The sequence below is a fragment of the Falco cherrug genome, chromosome 11 (assembly GCF_023634085.1).
Source record: "Falco cherrug isolate bFalChe1 chromosome 11, bFalChe1.pri, whole genome shotgun sequence".
NCBI classification, from domain to species: domain Eukaryota; kingdom Metazoa; phylum Chordata; class Aves; order Falconiformes; family Falconidae; genus Falco; species Falco cherrug.
Genome location: NC_073707.1, coordinates 7,861,450 through 7,876,884, shown reverse-complemented (window position 1 = coordinate 7,876,884; position 15,435 = coordinate 7,861,450). Strand labels below are relative to the sequence as shown.

General features: G+C 42.6%; 1 protein-coding gene across 3 annotated transcripts in view; it reads right to left on the bottom strand.

Annotated features, from left to right (window-relative positions):
- MYO7B (myosin VIIB) overlaps window positions 1-14,961 on the bottom strand; it is a 55,927-nt gene extending 40,966 nt beyond the window's left edge. For 2 of the 3 annotated variants that reach the window (XM_027808839.2, XM_027808842.2), the window contains exons 1-10: window positions 14,271-14,961; window positions 8,699-8,741; window positions 7,229-7,342; window positions 6,459-6,611; window positions 5,109-5,293; window positions 4,140-4,261; window positions 3,326-3,468; window positions 3,121-3,234; window positions 1,112-1,265; window positions 76-152 (exon numbers count right to left, since the gene is read on the bottom strand). In XM_027808839.2, coding sequence (XP_027664640.2) covers window positions 76-152; window positions 1,112-1,265; window positions 3,121-3,234; window positions 3,326-3,468; window positions 4,140-4,261; window positions 5,109-5,293; window positions 6,459-6,611; window positions 7,229-7,342; window positions 8,699-8,716 — 1,080 coding nt within the window. In that variant the 5' untranslated portion in view covers window positions 8,717-8,741; window positions 14,271-14,961. Of the gene's footprint in view, window positions 1-75; window positions 153-1,111; window positions 1,266-3,120; window positions 3,235-3,325; window positions 3,469-4,139; window positions 4,262-5,108; window positions 5,294-6,458; window positions 6,612-7,228; window positions 7,343-8,698; window positions 8,742-12,262; window positions 12,484-14,270 lie in introns of those variants that run through there. The other variant, XM_027808840.2, reaches the window with a different exon arrangement.
- Between the last annotated feature and the right edge of the window lie 474 nt (window positions 14,962-15,435).

Below are 15,435 nucleotides of genomic sequence, written 5' to 3'. Positions count from 1 at the left end.
ACACATGCTTTGTCAGTGTGGTCAGGGAACAAGACTGAGGAAAAGTACTAGTAGGAGAAGATGAGAGCCCATTACCTCGAGCAATTTGGTTGCAATTGAAAAGTGTGGTGAGTCCATCACATCAGAGCAGTCCAAGTTGTCGTACACAGCCGCTACAATGAGGAAACAGTCAATCTCAGGGTGAATCATTTCTGCTATGGCAGGGAGCTGTGCTGTTATTGCAGCCATATTTATGTAACCCTGTAGCTCTGGGAATGTGGCAAGGCAGTACTTTTTCTTTTGAGACTCCCAGGTTTGATGATTTTACTAAGGAGAGTCCTGATTTCACCTCGGAACCCTGGGCTGTATTGGGCTATCACAACTCCAGAACATCAGGCTAAAAATAGTAGCAAAGCTGACAAGGTTATTCATTTTAAAAGTAGCTATTTGGGATGTGGGGAAGTGGTATCTGACTTCAGAAAATGGGTTTCTAAATATGTTTTTTACCATTTATCTAGCTTGTGGGAAGTTTAGACACAAAGGGAAATGAAGGAAACCCCTCATTTTAGCAGCCAGCATTACTCCAAAGAATCCAGCCAGCATCACTGTACTGGGCCCTCTGTATCACCAAGTGAGGGGTCCTTCTGCAAAATGTGAGAGCTGCTGGCATCCCTCTGGTGGGCATCTCACCCTGTGTGCCCAGCCATACCAGCAGTGCACTTAACGCAGGTGAGTGTTCACCAGGCCTAGCCAGGAGGATGGCTGCTGTCATCTCCACAGCAAACATTGCTCAGCTGCTCCTGTGTCCCCTGGCTTGCATAGCACTACAATCAGCAAATGTAACATGGCATTATATTATCTGTTGTTTCAGTTTGGGTGATAAGGGCCCATTTATTGCCATGGAAACCTGATGGCATGACAAAATAGTAGTAAGATGATGTTTTCCAAAACACAAGACAGTGGTTTTCACAAATCAGATGTTCATGGTGCTTATCTGCCTGCCCTTCCAACCCTGTTCAGCTGTTTTTACAGGGCAGAGCAGTACAACCTCATCTGTATAGGTGGAAGCAGGTGGCACCTTTAGGCCTTTACGAGTCTGAGGAAAAGCCAACACAGACAATGCTGAGTTTACCTTCAAACTCTACATTCCCTAAGTGCAGGATGGCAGCCAGCAGCTTGCTGATGTCCCAGTGCTCAGAATCTGAGAACATGAGGATCTTCATAGCTGAGCGGATGTGGGCATAATCCTTTGCATCATTCCGTCCATCGCAGGACATGCAGTTGCCCTGCAAGACACCATACCCTCAGGTAAGGAGAACCCTTTCGGTCCCCACACGATGAAAAGACCTGCAGCTGACAAACCCTTGTGCACAGTGTGGATACCTGGTGAGCCACTTGCTGTAAGATGCAAGGTAAAAGCATATTTAGACATTCTAGATGCTCTTCCCATGGCTGTTTCTTTCCCCTACTCTCAAGAAGAACCCATTAGTAGAGCACTAAATAATGTACTTCTCCAGGGCTAGACTGAGTGCTGGGGAAGCCAGAGGGAAAAGCTGAGGGGAAGGCTGCTCTGCAGCACAGAAGACAGAAAACTTTGACAAGGTTACCTATAATTACAAGGCCAGGTCTGCTGCTTTCGTTTCCTCTCTCTGCTTGTCAATGAACAATTGGACAATGACACTGGCCCAGGCTGCCCAGAGCAGCTGTGGGTGCCCCATCCCTGGCAGTGCCCAAGGCCAGGCTGGACGGGGCTGGGAGCAACCTGGGCTGGTGGAAGGTGTCCCTGCCCGTGGCAGGGGGGGTGGGATTAGATGATCTTTAAGGTCCCTTCCAATCCAAACCATTCAGTGATTCTATTAATTAAGAGCCCTAATCCCAAATCAAAGCAAGTAGGATTGGATCAGTACCAGAAGGCAACTCTCAGAATAAGAATGTTAGGTTCTAGTGGAAGGCAGATGGAAGCATCTGAGGCAGCATTAGAGGAACGTTCAATATAGACTGCACAGCAGGTCCTAGGATGCTTCCTGGTAGAAACTATTTTCAGCCCTAAGGGAGATGGGAAAATGCCTTTTTTATTCCTGCTATTTCCAACAATACAGTGTGATGATTACAAAAGTGAAGTATTCCTAGACATTTCCATTTACAGCATGTAAACATGCCAGCTTGTGCCAACAGCTGACCTGAACTAAACCATGGATATGTTCTCCTTTAATCTAATTCTGTCTCTGTATTATACTGCCCTACTGCTGACCCAGGGAACTTCAGACATTTTATGGAATGGCCAATGTGTGAATTTTACTCATCAACTCTTGCTGCAAGAGCACTACTATTCTGAAAACATTACATTTGAAAAAATCTCCAGCATCCTTAATATTTTTTGCTTTTGAGACTCCAGAAACAGCTTTATAGGTTTGATTTATTTTCCTCTGAAACTAGATGCTCAGCTCCCATCAACTTCAGCAGAGGCCTCATTTTTTCCACAGCTACAGAACAGCCCAAATCAAACCAGCTGACATATTTAATATGAGATATCTGCACAGGCTAAAGAACAGGATTTTCACAGAAGTTTTCATGCCCTAAATCAACCAACTAGCTATTTTCAAAAATCTCACCTGTGAACATCCCGCTCCTGCCACTACAGCAACATAAACCCAGACATGGACATTAACATCAGCTGTTGGAGGTTAGATTGAATGCCAGCTTCCTGCATTATGTATATAAGACTTATCAGATACAAGGACTAGGATTCTTGGCACTATTTCTGCTTATTCATTTTCCCCTACAGTATACATACCTGATTAGTATTCTCCCTCACGTGAGATCCCTTGTGTTCATCTGAAATATGAGTGCCTGCGAAAGTGAGGGATATTTCCCACCTGCTTTAAGATGTCCTTTACATTTCTGAAGTCTGACTTTGATAGAAAGCTTTGAACTGCCACAAGCTGCCTCCCATTGGCAGACATGGCAGTAAGTCTCTGAAAGTGAAGCTCACAGCACTTTTGGTGTTACTGCTTCTGGTACTCTAAGGATAGGACAGTTCATATTTGGGAACTACCCATCTGCAGCTCCTGTTGATTGTAATTGCTCACTGGGAGAAGCAAGTGGCAGAGGAATAATGGAGAAGAAAGCAGAGACTATTACCATAGTAAGGTAGGTGTACTCTGAAGCAGTGCCCAGATTCAGCATCTTTTTCTGCTCTGTATTCATCCCCATTAGCATGCAGTAGAAAATGTGATAGTTCCTCTCCTCTGGAGCCTAGAAGAAAGAAATAGGCCAATGGACAGCCTTGTCAGCATAAGCTTGTAACACAGGAGCAGGCAGAACGTGCATCTGCCAGTGCCCTCACCTGCCGGCAAACCCGGGACTTCTCCAGAAGAAACTGTTCTATCCGGGCTCCTTCTATCACACCGTTCTGGTTGAAGTGAATATCAATGTATTTCCCAAAGCGGCTTGAATTGTCATTTCGAATTGTCTTGGCATTTCCAAAAGCTGATGAGCAAGGGACAGAGATAATATCTAGATTATTGCAGTTAATGAAGATCAAGTCTATTTTTTATGCCCTTCTTTTTTGCTGCCAGTATTTTATGTGTGCCAAATTACATTGCTGACAAGCACTGAAGAGTATCTGCTCTCAGGCTGCCTCCTAAAGAGAGAGGCAGGCACACTGTGCATCCACATAACTGGGTCCTAAAAGATACATTCAAATGATCCAAATGTGGCCTATATCTGGCCAGCTAAGAGAGCTGGGCAAGTCTGAAAACGTCCAGAAGGATTTACTGGGAACACATTTGATCCCTCTACAAAGACAGATGGGTGTCTCAGGGAGCTCCCCTATAGATACATCCATGCTTGGCCAGTCACTTTGTCACTATCTATTGCAAATGCAAAACCAGGGGTGTTTACTTTGGGTTCTGCATTCCCAAGGACTCCTGTGCTCCCAGAAGTTCCAGGTCACATACTATGATGGCAGGCCCTCCTACAGCATGGGAGCTGCTGTGGACTTCATGGCAGAGAACTTCTACCCTGCATCACCAGTGTTTCAGGGGTTTTAGCAGTTATGCAGATACAATGGTTCAAAGATCTGTTTCTGAATTTTTTATACTGATACAAAAATCTTGAGATAAGGGTGGTAAATCAAGCCTGTTGGTTAAGTAACACACCTTCCAGAATGGGGTTGGCCTCTAGGATTTGCTGCTCTATCCAGGAATGCTGGCCACTGACAGCTGCCAAGAATTGTAGTATTAGCTTTGTGCTTTCAGTCTTCCCAGCTCCAGATTCTCCACTGCAGTAAGAAACAAGATCATTACAGGTTTCCTTTCTTCTTTTTTTGGCTAGGGTGGCAAAATGGCAGACCAAGTTTAAAAAAAAAATAAATCCCACGTATATTTACCCTGTGAATGGCAGATCAGACCGTTTTTCATGCACGGCTGGAGAATTTTAGTCTTTCATCATCTTATCTAATAAAATTTAAGCTCTTTTTTAGACTTAAATTGAGGACTAAATTCTCCCACTGATTAAAAACAAGCCAATCCATGGAAGACATTCTGTACCAGTGCAAATTAAACGACCGCTTGCTTTTCTTCTTTAATGCATTACCCATTTTCAGTGCTAGTCTTAGCACATCACCTGAGTTGCCTCAACTATAATCAGATGTTATCGCAGTGAGACTATCTGGTTCTTCACAGTGATGATTAACAGAGAATGGATACATATTTTGTGTTTCTAGGATGAAGAAAGCTTGCCTCCAGCTTTAGCAGAGGTTGTTTCTCTCCAGGAAATCTCTATTCTCAGAAAATATATGTAATATAAGTATCATGTCCCCAAGATAAAAGATAGCCTTACATCACACAGGCTCATATTTTGTGTTTCTGTATGTAGTGACCGTGGGCAGAATATATCATAACATTCAAAGATTCTGGGGGAGAACATTTGCCTTCAGAAAACCCTTGTTCATGTTCTGCCTTTTGCAGACATAACTGAAAAAGAAGTAGCAGGGGAGAAAATACTTCCCTCCTGTTGACTCTAGTCTTATCTGTGCCCTTCCATCTGGAAGGTCTCCTGTGTCCACAAAGGTCCTCAAATACATGCAGACTTGGTTTCTGCTACTGGTCCTCTCTAAGTCCAGTCACCTGATCACACAGCACTGGTCTCTCTTATTCCTCTTCATATTGAAATAACAGTTGTCTGCAATGGCGAAGACATGAGGTGGTAGCTCTCCAATCCTCCTGTTACAGTACAGTCTGATCTGATCGACTGTGTAGAGGGGCAGCAGCTGGTATGGATTCACTGCTACCAAGATTGATCCTGTGTAAGTCTGAAAAACAATTACGAGTGTTACCTCTAGCAGCAAACCGGCAAACAAGAATACAACCAAAGCCACTTGCAGTATAAATCTAAGAAGAGGCAGGAAGGAAGCCTGGGAGATCCATAGCAGCACTTAGGTGAGACTGACAGCATGGTTACACGCTATAAGCTGCTATTAAATATTCCAGGATATGGAGGTTTTTGCAAAAGGAAGAATGCTAGCTGTAATCTCCTTGCCAAATCACAGCTCAGTTCACTGGCTTAAGCCGCAACACCAAAAAGTCCAATTTTACCTGGCATTTTTTTGTGTTATCATAAGCTGTTTTGTAGTGTTTTGTTAAGCTGCTTTTGTGTTCTAGTGCAAATGTAGCAGAACTTTGCTAACGGGCAAAGTTATGGTTGTGTTATTCATGCAGTCATTTGTAAACAACAGCACCATTGAAATGACAGAGGCTGTTGAAGGCTGTGGAAATGCAATAATATTGTTCAAGAACTTCTACATAAGACAACTGCTAGAGTCTAGTATAACAGGTCTATACACACATCTTGGTAATTATAACTATAAAACTAGTCCTTGTTTACACTAAACATCAGCACATCTGTGATGTAAGAGGCATCTCCTCTCCTACAGTGTAGGTAACATAGGAGGCAAAGCATGGAAAAAACAATATTATTATCATATTACAAACTGGGAAGTAAGGAATTGCTCAGTCACAGATAAAACCTGTAACAGACAAGAAATGAAACCAGGTATCCTAAATATCCATATTTTACAAAATCAAGTAAACATTGACTTGAACTGGATCTAAATCATGTCACTGTGTGCTAGACTGATCCTGTGTCGCAGCTGCAGGTAATAGCAGCACTAAGCTGTAACATGGGCTGGATTTAGCTGTCGGTGGCTGGTGGAAATGGTCCCTCTAGGAGTAAGTAAGCAAGGTCACTACCTATGCACAGCTCTGTGGTTTTAGAGACTATTAGCTGTCTTCTTCACAGCCAAAGTACTCAAATGAAAAAGAGAAAACCACTATGTTGTGTCTCCTTGGCAGCCTCACTCAGCAAGGGAAGCAGAGGGGCCCCCATGTATGAAAGGCTTGCAGGCTGCTCAGGTCATTGTGAAATGTGTAGCAGAGGTTGTTCCCGAAATTGCTATGCCTGCTGCCCTTGGCACTCACATAGATTTTGTGCTCCTGGTGGCGGATGAGGAGGTTGTGCACCATGCCTGCTTCATGGAGATCGCCAAGGCGGATCATGTCTTCCACCCCCTGGACAGAGGAGGGGTGCATCAGGCGCACCATGTGCATGTTCCGAGCTGTGATCCAATGTTCCTGAAAAAGACAAGGCATCAGCTTTAACGTGTTGTGCTGTTGCTCAGAGGCAAACAAAGGAGAACCATGTTAGACCACAGTGAGTTTCAGTGTAATCCATGCTCAAAAAAGCATATTCTAACAAACAGTTGACTGAACTACAGAAATTACTGGATTGCTGCTCCCCAGGACCAGTTGATTTAAAACACTGGATGAAGCGGTTCAGGTGGGTTCTGGACATCACCAAATTTAGCGCTGTTCAGAGCGCAGCTCTATCGGGTCACCACAGCCACTACATTGTATGAGGTAGGGATGAAACCCCATCGACTTTAGTGGGATCTTGATTTCACCTAAAGCTCCATCAGATTTAGAGATTGGAGCCTGTCTTTTTCCTTTTCTTAACTACATAGATATAACCTCTAGCTCAGGAAGCTCTAAGTCTTCATAGTGCTGGGACCTGGAAATATTAGGGTATCACCCTATACTAGCCTTACTTTTATATTCTTTCTTTCAGTATATCTTACCAGACAAAGTCAGACCATTTGGTTAGATGGTCTGGCCCAATAAGGCCATTCTTATGTAATTTGTACTTTTAAATTTTATGTTCATCTTTTATAGAAAGTTATAGCATAGCCCACCTTGCCTTCGTCATCCTCCAGCAAGATCCGTCCTGAGTCAGAGTCCTTCACAACTGCCCCAATAGGGACATTAAATTCACTGTTTGGTTGAGTGTCCAGCCACACATGATCACCCTGAGGAGAAGAAAAGCTGTTGTCAAGTACAGTGATATACTTGACATCATGTAGCTTACAGGCATACATTTCTTTGTCTTAATTTTTTAGTGATTTGATCTCTTTAGCAGCGTTTAGTTGGCGAAGTTCTTACTGCTTGCAGGCAGTACAGTCCAATGGTTATAGTATTAGTATATATTAGTATATAGCTCTGAGTTCTACTCCCAGCTCCACAGTTGTCTTGGAACATGACTTTGGACAAGCCATCAAACCCAGTTGTCTCACAGGAGGAAATGAGGCAACACCTTTTACAAGGACAGCAAATACTCAGCTCCACTACCTCCCTGAGACTGGCGGGGGCACAGTGAGTGCTGGTAAAGTGCCTTGGCAGCCTCACGCTAGCTACGGTATTCTCTCAGAAGAGATGCTTGGAAACATAGACATTACCAGGAAAAAGAAAAAGAAACAAACGGATATACAGACTAGATGCCTGGAAATGTAGAGGGTTCTGTTGCAAGCATTCATCGATATCTATTCTTTCTGCTATAGCTGAAATAACTTAGAAATGTAAGTGCGTCCACGATCTCTCTTTGGAAAAAAAAAAGCACTCTTTATTCATCTCTTCACATTTGTAGAGGCATGACAACATCCTGCCTCTCAGCAGGGCAAGCAACCAAGAGCTGCTCTGCTGTCATCAGAGGAAGGTGTGAGCTACAGCTGCCCTTTCCTAGAAATAAGCAGCATCTTGGTGTCGCCTGCACTACTGTCCTGGTTATAGTTCCCTGCTCCAAGCCCCCGGGAATACCTTCTCTTGGTCCAGACACGAATATGGATTCAAACAGAAAGCTTTGCTGTATCGGCTGGAAGGAAAACTGAACAAAGCTGTAGGTCAGATCTTCAGTGGGTACAAACTGGTTTATAGCTGAGGGGTTTGCATACAACTTCTGTTACAGACTGTAGCATTTGCTGTCAAAGTTTCAAGGTTTTTCCTTGAAGATTATGTCTTTTTCCTCTCAAAATACTTCACAGGTTTACATTTTAGCATACATAAAAGCAAAGAACTGTAGTGTAAAGCATCTATAAACACTGCACAAGTTATGGATGATGTTACAGACTAACTTGTGTTGACTAACACTCCAGAGGTAGCCTGTGCAGTTTCAGTGCCACACCTTGTGACAGAGTTCACAGCTCAGCATGAGCACAGCCAGGCTGGGCCCAGCACCTCTGCACCACTAGTCTAGGACGGCATTATTTCATACCTGGTTGATATTGGGTTATTGCTACTTTCTCTTTTGAGTTGAACCATGATGTTAAGGTAATTTTCTCCTCTTTGGGCCTTGGGCTAATCAGTAAATCACAGCAAAGAATAGGACTTACCTTTCTGAAAACCACCATTATGCTTCAGATCATGGTATGCAACCTGCAGTGCCAAGAAGAACATAAGGTTAGGCCAGTAAAGGGCTCCAGCTTTGATCAGAACAAAAAATGGGGTTTCTTTGAGATGTTTCCTTGTAAAAAATAACAGCAAAATGCCTTAAAATAATATGGGTTTTGTTAAAGCAGAGGAGATGATAATAAGCTACACCCAATGCAGAAACAATGGAACCATCTACCCAAAGCAAAGAACCTGCAGCACTGTGGTGGTGGGTCTGCTGTGAGTTCTACTATGTAAGCCTGGAGATGCTCTCAACCCTGAAGAGGTCACTGTGCACATTTTCATACCAAATTGTTCCCTCAGTAAAATGCTAGGCACATTTATTGGCTGAACTTCAAGTTTGGCTCACAAATAAAAAGACTTCGCAATGCAATGTTATTCGATGCACAATAGAGTTACCTTTGGCTGGTCCATTGACCGAGCAGTTCAGTTCCTAGGAGCAGCCAGCCCAGTGACACAGATTTAATTCATACTTTCCTGAGCTGCTCAGTTCCCTCAGACCCTCACAGCTCGAACCTACCGCTATATAGAAATGGAGGTTTAGATATCATCTTCCTTGGCTGGAATGGGAAGGGCTGCAATGAAGACATGAGCAGCAAAATAAGGAACCGGAGAGAAGCACAATAATTTTGGGAGCTCACTATCAAGAGCGTAACAGTGAAAAGATTGGTGGCCAGGAATCTACACTAGTGTGTTGGTTAAGGGATGATGCTGTTTAGGCTGTGATCCTTGGAATAACCATGGAACCAAAGTCTTCAGAAGCTGCTTCCTGTCCCATAGGCTACTGCAGCTGCATTTTGGAGTGACTCCAGGACCACGTATGATTTGCTGGCTCTGACTCTTGCTACAGCGGGAAGGCTGCTGATGTCTTACTGTGTGTGGGAAATCACAGGCAGACTCTTTGCTAAGTTCCCTTTAAATGTTTCCAGAGTTCCAGACAGGTGTTTTTTCCCTGTTATCTCTTCCTACTAGCAAGAGTGATGCCTGCACACTAAGGCTGTTGAGTAACTTGTGATTCTAGTAGTTGCTGTGTGCAGCAGATGCCAGTTATTAGCCCAGGTTTCCACAGGCTCATGTTCACAAACTTCTCACAGCTGTGTGACCCATTCTGCTCCCTCCATGTCTCTAAAGGATCTCTCCCTCTATCCATTGTTCCAGCACACCCAGAGAAAAGGCTCAGCTCAGAGCTGATAAGAAGAATGAAATGCTTGCAATAACCAAAATGCTCCATAAAATGCTAGCCTTGGACCAAAAAGTAATTCTATTTTTACCCTTTTATAACCTATTATCAATGATGTTTTCTTAGCATTTTATCTCAAACACATTTTACAAGTCATGCTCAATGAAGACGTATTGAACCATCTGCATCCCTTCTGCACACTCCCGTTTGATGGCAAGCTGCTTGGAAGCCACTTTACAAGACGAGTGGACACTACAGGACCAGAAAATGATCTTTATCACTTATTCCAGGCAAGTCCATGATCTCTCAGAACATTCCCTATGAAAAAGAGAGACACCTGTTCTGGTTTTATCTTGACACATGAATCTAAATTTCTCGTTTCATAGCCTTTTGAGAAGTTGTTTTATTCTGGCCCTAAATTGTGCTTGCCTAGGTTTTGGACAGTTCTCTGGTAAGTTTGAGCAAAACAAGGAAGTTCCATTTTCTACCTGTGCTGTGCAGATTATCATCAAAATCCCAGTTTGCAGTACCATTAATATTAGCATTTAATGGGATACTTCATCGATAATTTCACTGAAATCCTTGAGATGTCTTCTATTGTGTAATGGCTTTAAAACCATATGTTTAAAATTTTGGATAACTATTTACAATTCCGTGTAACATGAATTGTATTTATTTTTGAAAGGCACTCAGATTTCATCACTTTTCTGATTGAATCATGTAAATAATTTTATTGTTTGTCTTCATTTTATGGTGGAGCTATACAAGTTTCTGAGGTTTAGAACTTTGCAACTAAATTATCAAAAAAGTGTTTCAAGTCACTAATTTATTTGTGGATGTTCATGCTCTTGAAAAATGAAGATTTCCATTAAAAAAACACCCTCAAGGTGAAGTTCAGGGTTTCCATTGTTTTCTCCCTCTTGTTTTAAGAAACTTCAATGTTAAAAGAAAACATTGCAGGGAGAGAATTAGGGCTCATTTTATCACTTGCTTTCCTATAGCAGGAAATTTTTACCTATGTTATTTGAGAAGGTATAAATAGGTTTCATAAATCACGGTCTTATTTAAAATTGATGAGTGCATAAACAGCCTTTTCTTCAGACTAAACAGAAGGAGCAATTGTACTCCTGTATGCAAGATAATGCCACCGTTGTGGGTTACACCAATGTCTTAACCATAAAGAGGGCTGTTAGGATAGCAAAATGGAAACTAGGAAGTGCTTGACAAGCTCCGTGATCTTTGTGCCCTCTTTGTGACTGTAAAGGGCTATACAGTAGCCCCAACTGAACAGGGTTTCTAGGCAAGCCCAGAACATTTTACCACTTGAAATTTATCATAAAATATGCTGAAAATAACTAATTTCCAAAGTTACAAAATGTATTGCCATTCCCAAAGTGAAAAAAAACCAACCCAGAAACTTCAAGAGATGACAGACTGCCGATGTGGAAGTCCAACGCTAACACACATTTTAAAGCAGGAATTTTAAACATTATTTTCACATAGGTGATCCAATAACAAGGTGAGAAGTAGAATGTCACACTTAATAACAAAAGCTGGCACATGGAGAAACTGCTAGGGCTGTGTCCCTAACACAACTGCTGACTATATTAAGAATTGATTTTTCTTCAGAGCTCATCTGTAACTAAGACAATTCTCAATTTTGTAGCACAACATCTACAAAAATGTAGCAATGCAACATTAATGCATTCGTTCTGGCAGCTTGTTTTTATTCTGTTGGTTTTTTACATTCTCTCAGGAAAGAACTTCTGTCTTTCATAATCAGTTACTCTTATGGTGAAGTTCTCATGTTCTTATTCAGGGCTCGGGAACAGGATCTGCGTATTAACTTCAACAGTGTGATGACCTGTTACTACGAGCGATGCAAGGTGGTACAGAAGCCTAACACTCAGGAAACACAGGCCAAAGATGGGCCATGGTCAGCTGCAGTGACTCACAACTGGCAGATACTTCTTCACCTGTGCCGGAAACCCGAATACTGCAACAGAGCAGAAATGTCTACCCAGAACAAAGAGGGAGTGGTAGTGCAAACACGAAGCAGAGCCATACTGCATCACAGCAAAGATACAGGCAGGTCTGGATCCAGCCTATGATGGCAGCCAAGAATGGACATGTAGGGAGGAGATCCCATATAATCCCGGGATAAAGAGTTGCAACATTTAAAATGCTTATCCCCAGTTAAGTCGTAAGTGGCCACCCCCCCACCTGCTTGAATGGCAGCATTCTGACAACGCCTGGCGCTCTCTGTTGCTTCTCTTTACAAAGTAACGTGGCACCGTAAAGCAAATTGCACCCCACAGGATGTTACCTCTCCAGAAGAAATCTTCACTGTCTGGTTTCTGCAGCTTAGTTCCCTCTTTTTCATAAGCATTGGAGAAAGAAAGAAAAGGAAGGTGAAACTGGCAATGGTGCCATTAAGGGATCCCTCACCAAGTGCCAGTTCCCTGCTGCACAAAGGAGGAAATGACTGAAGCATGGTTATTTATTACAGGACTTTGCTCCCAGTTCAGCATATATGTAATCTCCAAGTCAGGCACATCCAGTAAGCAGGAAGGGTAATTCTTGCCTGGGTGAACCTTAAACTTCAGTCCCTGTATGCCCTTTATTAATCATGCAAGTGAAAACGTGCAATAATTGTAAACGTGAGCTAGTATAGCTAATACCTTAATTCTTGTTTTCTTGCTTCCTAGGTTCAATGTAGCTGCACTGTATGATGAGAAAGACAACAAAAAGCCTCCATGTCGACAACAGATTCCTGGGGGTCCTGCTGTAGTTCCATATCCAAATCGGAGGTAAGCATTCAAGCACGGCAATAAATAGTTGGGAGTAATGTGTGTTTATCCTCGTTACACATTTGTGTTTTAGTATTAGCCTCCTTACCTGAGGCTTCTGTTTAAGTTTTACAGCAGTAATGAAGACATGTGCAGAAATAGAGCACAGGCCCTTCAGGGCTTGGAGACTTAGAGAGAGGCAGGAAACCACAAGAAAGAGATGAGAGCTTTCTGAAAGTTTCTAACTGGGCCAATCATTCTCACTCAAGGATTTTGCCTCAAAGTTCTTTAGCAGACTTACTTCTGATACAACCGTTTTTAGAAGAAGTCTATGTGCTATATGTGGTTAACAAAATTTCAAGTACTGATTTTATTAGATGAAGGTCAAATATTGACAAATAAATTGAAGTACTGAAGCTTTTTGTGTAATTAGACTGTAGGGGAAAAAATGCCATGCATATTTCTTCAGCAAATGAAACATACCTGCTTAAATTCCAAACTGATCATGTTTTGGGGCAGAGAATCTCATCCTAAAAATATAAAAATTTTTAATGCTTGTGATCAAGATGCAGTGGGGGTGCTATTTCAGACAGAAGTACAGTATTTCTGTCCTAGTACATTATATTAACTGCATGAGACGGAAACATAGGGAACTCAAGACAGTCTGAAAGAAAAGCACAACTCATTGTGTGGCTGAAATATGTGTTGGAAGGGAGATGGATTTCCACAGTTAAGTGTAAACATACTCAAAGAGCCAGAAAACATAAGCTGAAAGAGCAGAGACTTGACATACCAAGCAGAAGCAGCCTAGATGCTTTGTAAAGCACATGTGCCTAATGAGAAATGAGCAGGCGGCTTGCTAAAGGCTTCTTCAGAGAAGTGCCTGAGTGAGCAGGGGTAGCTCCAGTTTGGGAATTCACTGAGCTGTGCGAACGGGGAAAGGCAGGAGCTCGCCAGGAGTGAGCAACTCTTGTTTACTGCTGAAGACAGAGGTTGGTGAGGGACTGTGCTAGGCACAGACACATTTGTAATTGTAATTAGGGGTAATTTGTAGTAAGGTCTACGCTGACGAATAATGCATTGAGAAATGCAATAAATTAAAATTGGATAATCCCTGGTGAATTTAATCCTGCTGTTGTTCAGAGCAATAGGTCTGTCTGGATAGACGTGTTAACAAAATTGCTTCTTCCTGACAGCTTCCTAATTAAGAGATTGATGTCAGGATCAAAGGGTTTAATTTGCACATGGCCACTACCTCTCACATTTTCTCTCCAGCTAAATCAAAGTGGCCTCATCACTTCTGCATTACCAAGTCCTAGATGCCAAGCATCATTTTATGTTAAACTATTTTTTTTCCTGAGGTTTCTGAAGGGAGGCAGACTGGATATAACAATTTGCAATCTAAACTCTTAATTCAGAAACCCTTCTGTCTACACTAACCTCCTTCCCTTCCTCTAAGCAGATTTGTAGCTTTAAGTCACTGATGTCTGTTAACTCTGAAAGGCTCACTGCAGGAACAAAGCAAACTAAATAAGAAATACATACCAGTAAAGGATTTCCAAGTGCATCCCTTGGTTGTCTTGAGCATTCTATCCCTCAGGGAAAGGCTTATTTCATTCCAGCCAGTTCATGATGTACAGAGGTGCAGTGGTGGGGCTCAGGGATCTGTGTCATTACACACCTTCACACACGCCAAGTGGGTGCTGCTTACTCTGCTTGCTAGAAGGCAGGTCATGCTCCCCTACCGTGCAATCCCATTATGGTCTGTGTCACTCCATCCTTCCTTTTGGGATGCAGCCAAGATGGTATTACAGGAGTATGTTACAGGCCGCTAAGTGCCAAGTTCTCGCGTATGAGGGACAAAGACGTGTGCATGCAAGCGTGCATGCAAGTGCGCACACACACCTTACCTGCAGAACAGTTGTCAGAATTGGTGCCCAGTTATTCAGCACTGCTGAGGTGAGGTTAAGACACAGGCGCACCCTCTGCTGTGTGGTGCACGTGGCGTGTCACAGCGCTAGGCTCGGGGTTGGGAGGTTTTGTTGCAGAAAGATAGGAGTTCATAACTGTTAGGAAGGAACCTCTGTGCCTCCTTCCACTTTCAGTAAATGCAGAAATTATCTATTCTCTCATCAATGCAGCTTCAGCACAGCTGGAATTCGGGACAGTGGCTTGTTATCACTGCAGAACATGACACATATTTAGAAATCATGGATTTCCAAGGAATACTACCATTGTACTCTGATCCTGCTTGGAACTTTAATATGTGATAGACTTTTGTGTTTTCTAGGCACGCTGGTACAATTTCCAGGTACCTCAGTACACATTCTGCAATCTTATTTTTTGTTAGTTTCTATTTATGTTTCCCCTTGCCCGCTATTTTCTGTTACATTACTCCCGACTTGTTATTTCCTACCTTAGTGCTTTGGCCTCAGAGAACTTTATTTACTGTGTTGTAATGAGTCACATTAAATTTTTCATGCTGCCTTCTGTTTAGTCAGCTGTAGAAAGCCATTACATTTCTTTATGGAAGTCAGATAAGTGAAACAATGGGAGCTGCCCATCACATACTGGCACACACCTGCTCCTTCCAGAAAAGGTCAAAGTGAAACCACACAGTGCAAAGAGCTAGAAGCCATAAAAGTCATCTAGGAGCAGGAAAGAAGGATGCGATACCATTACATGTGGTCCTGAGGATCACTAAGGGACC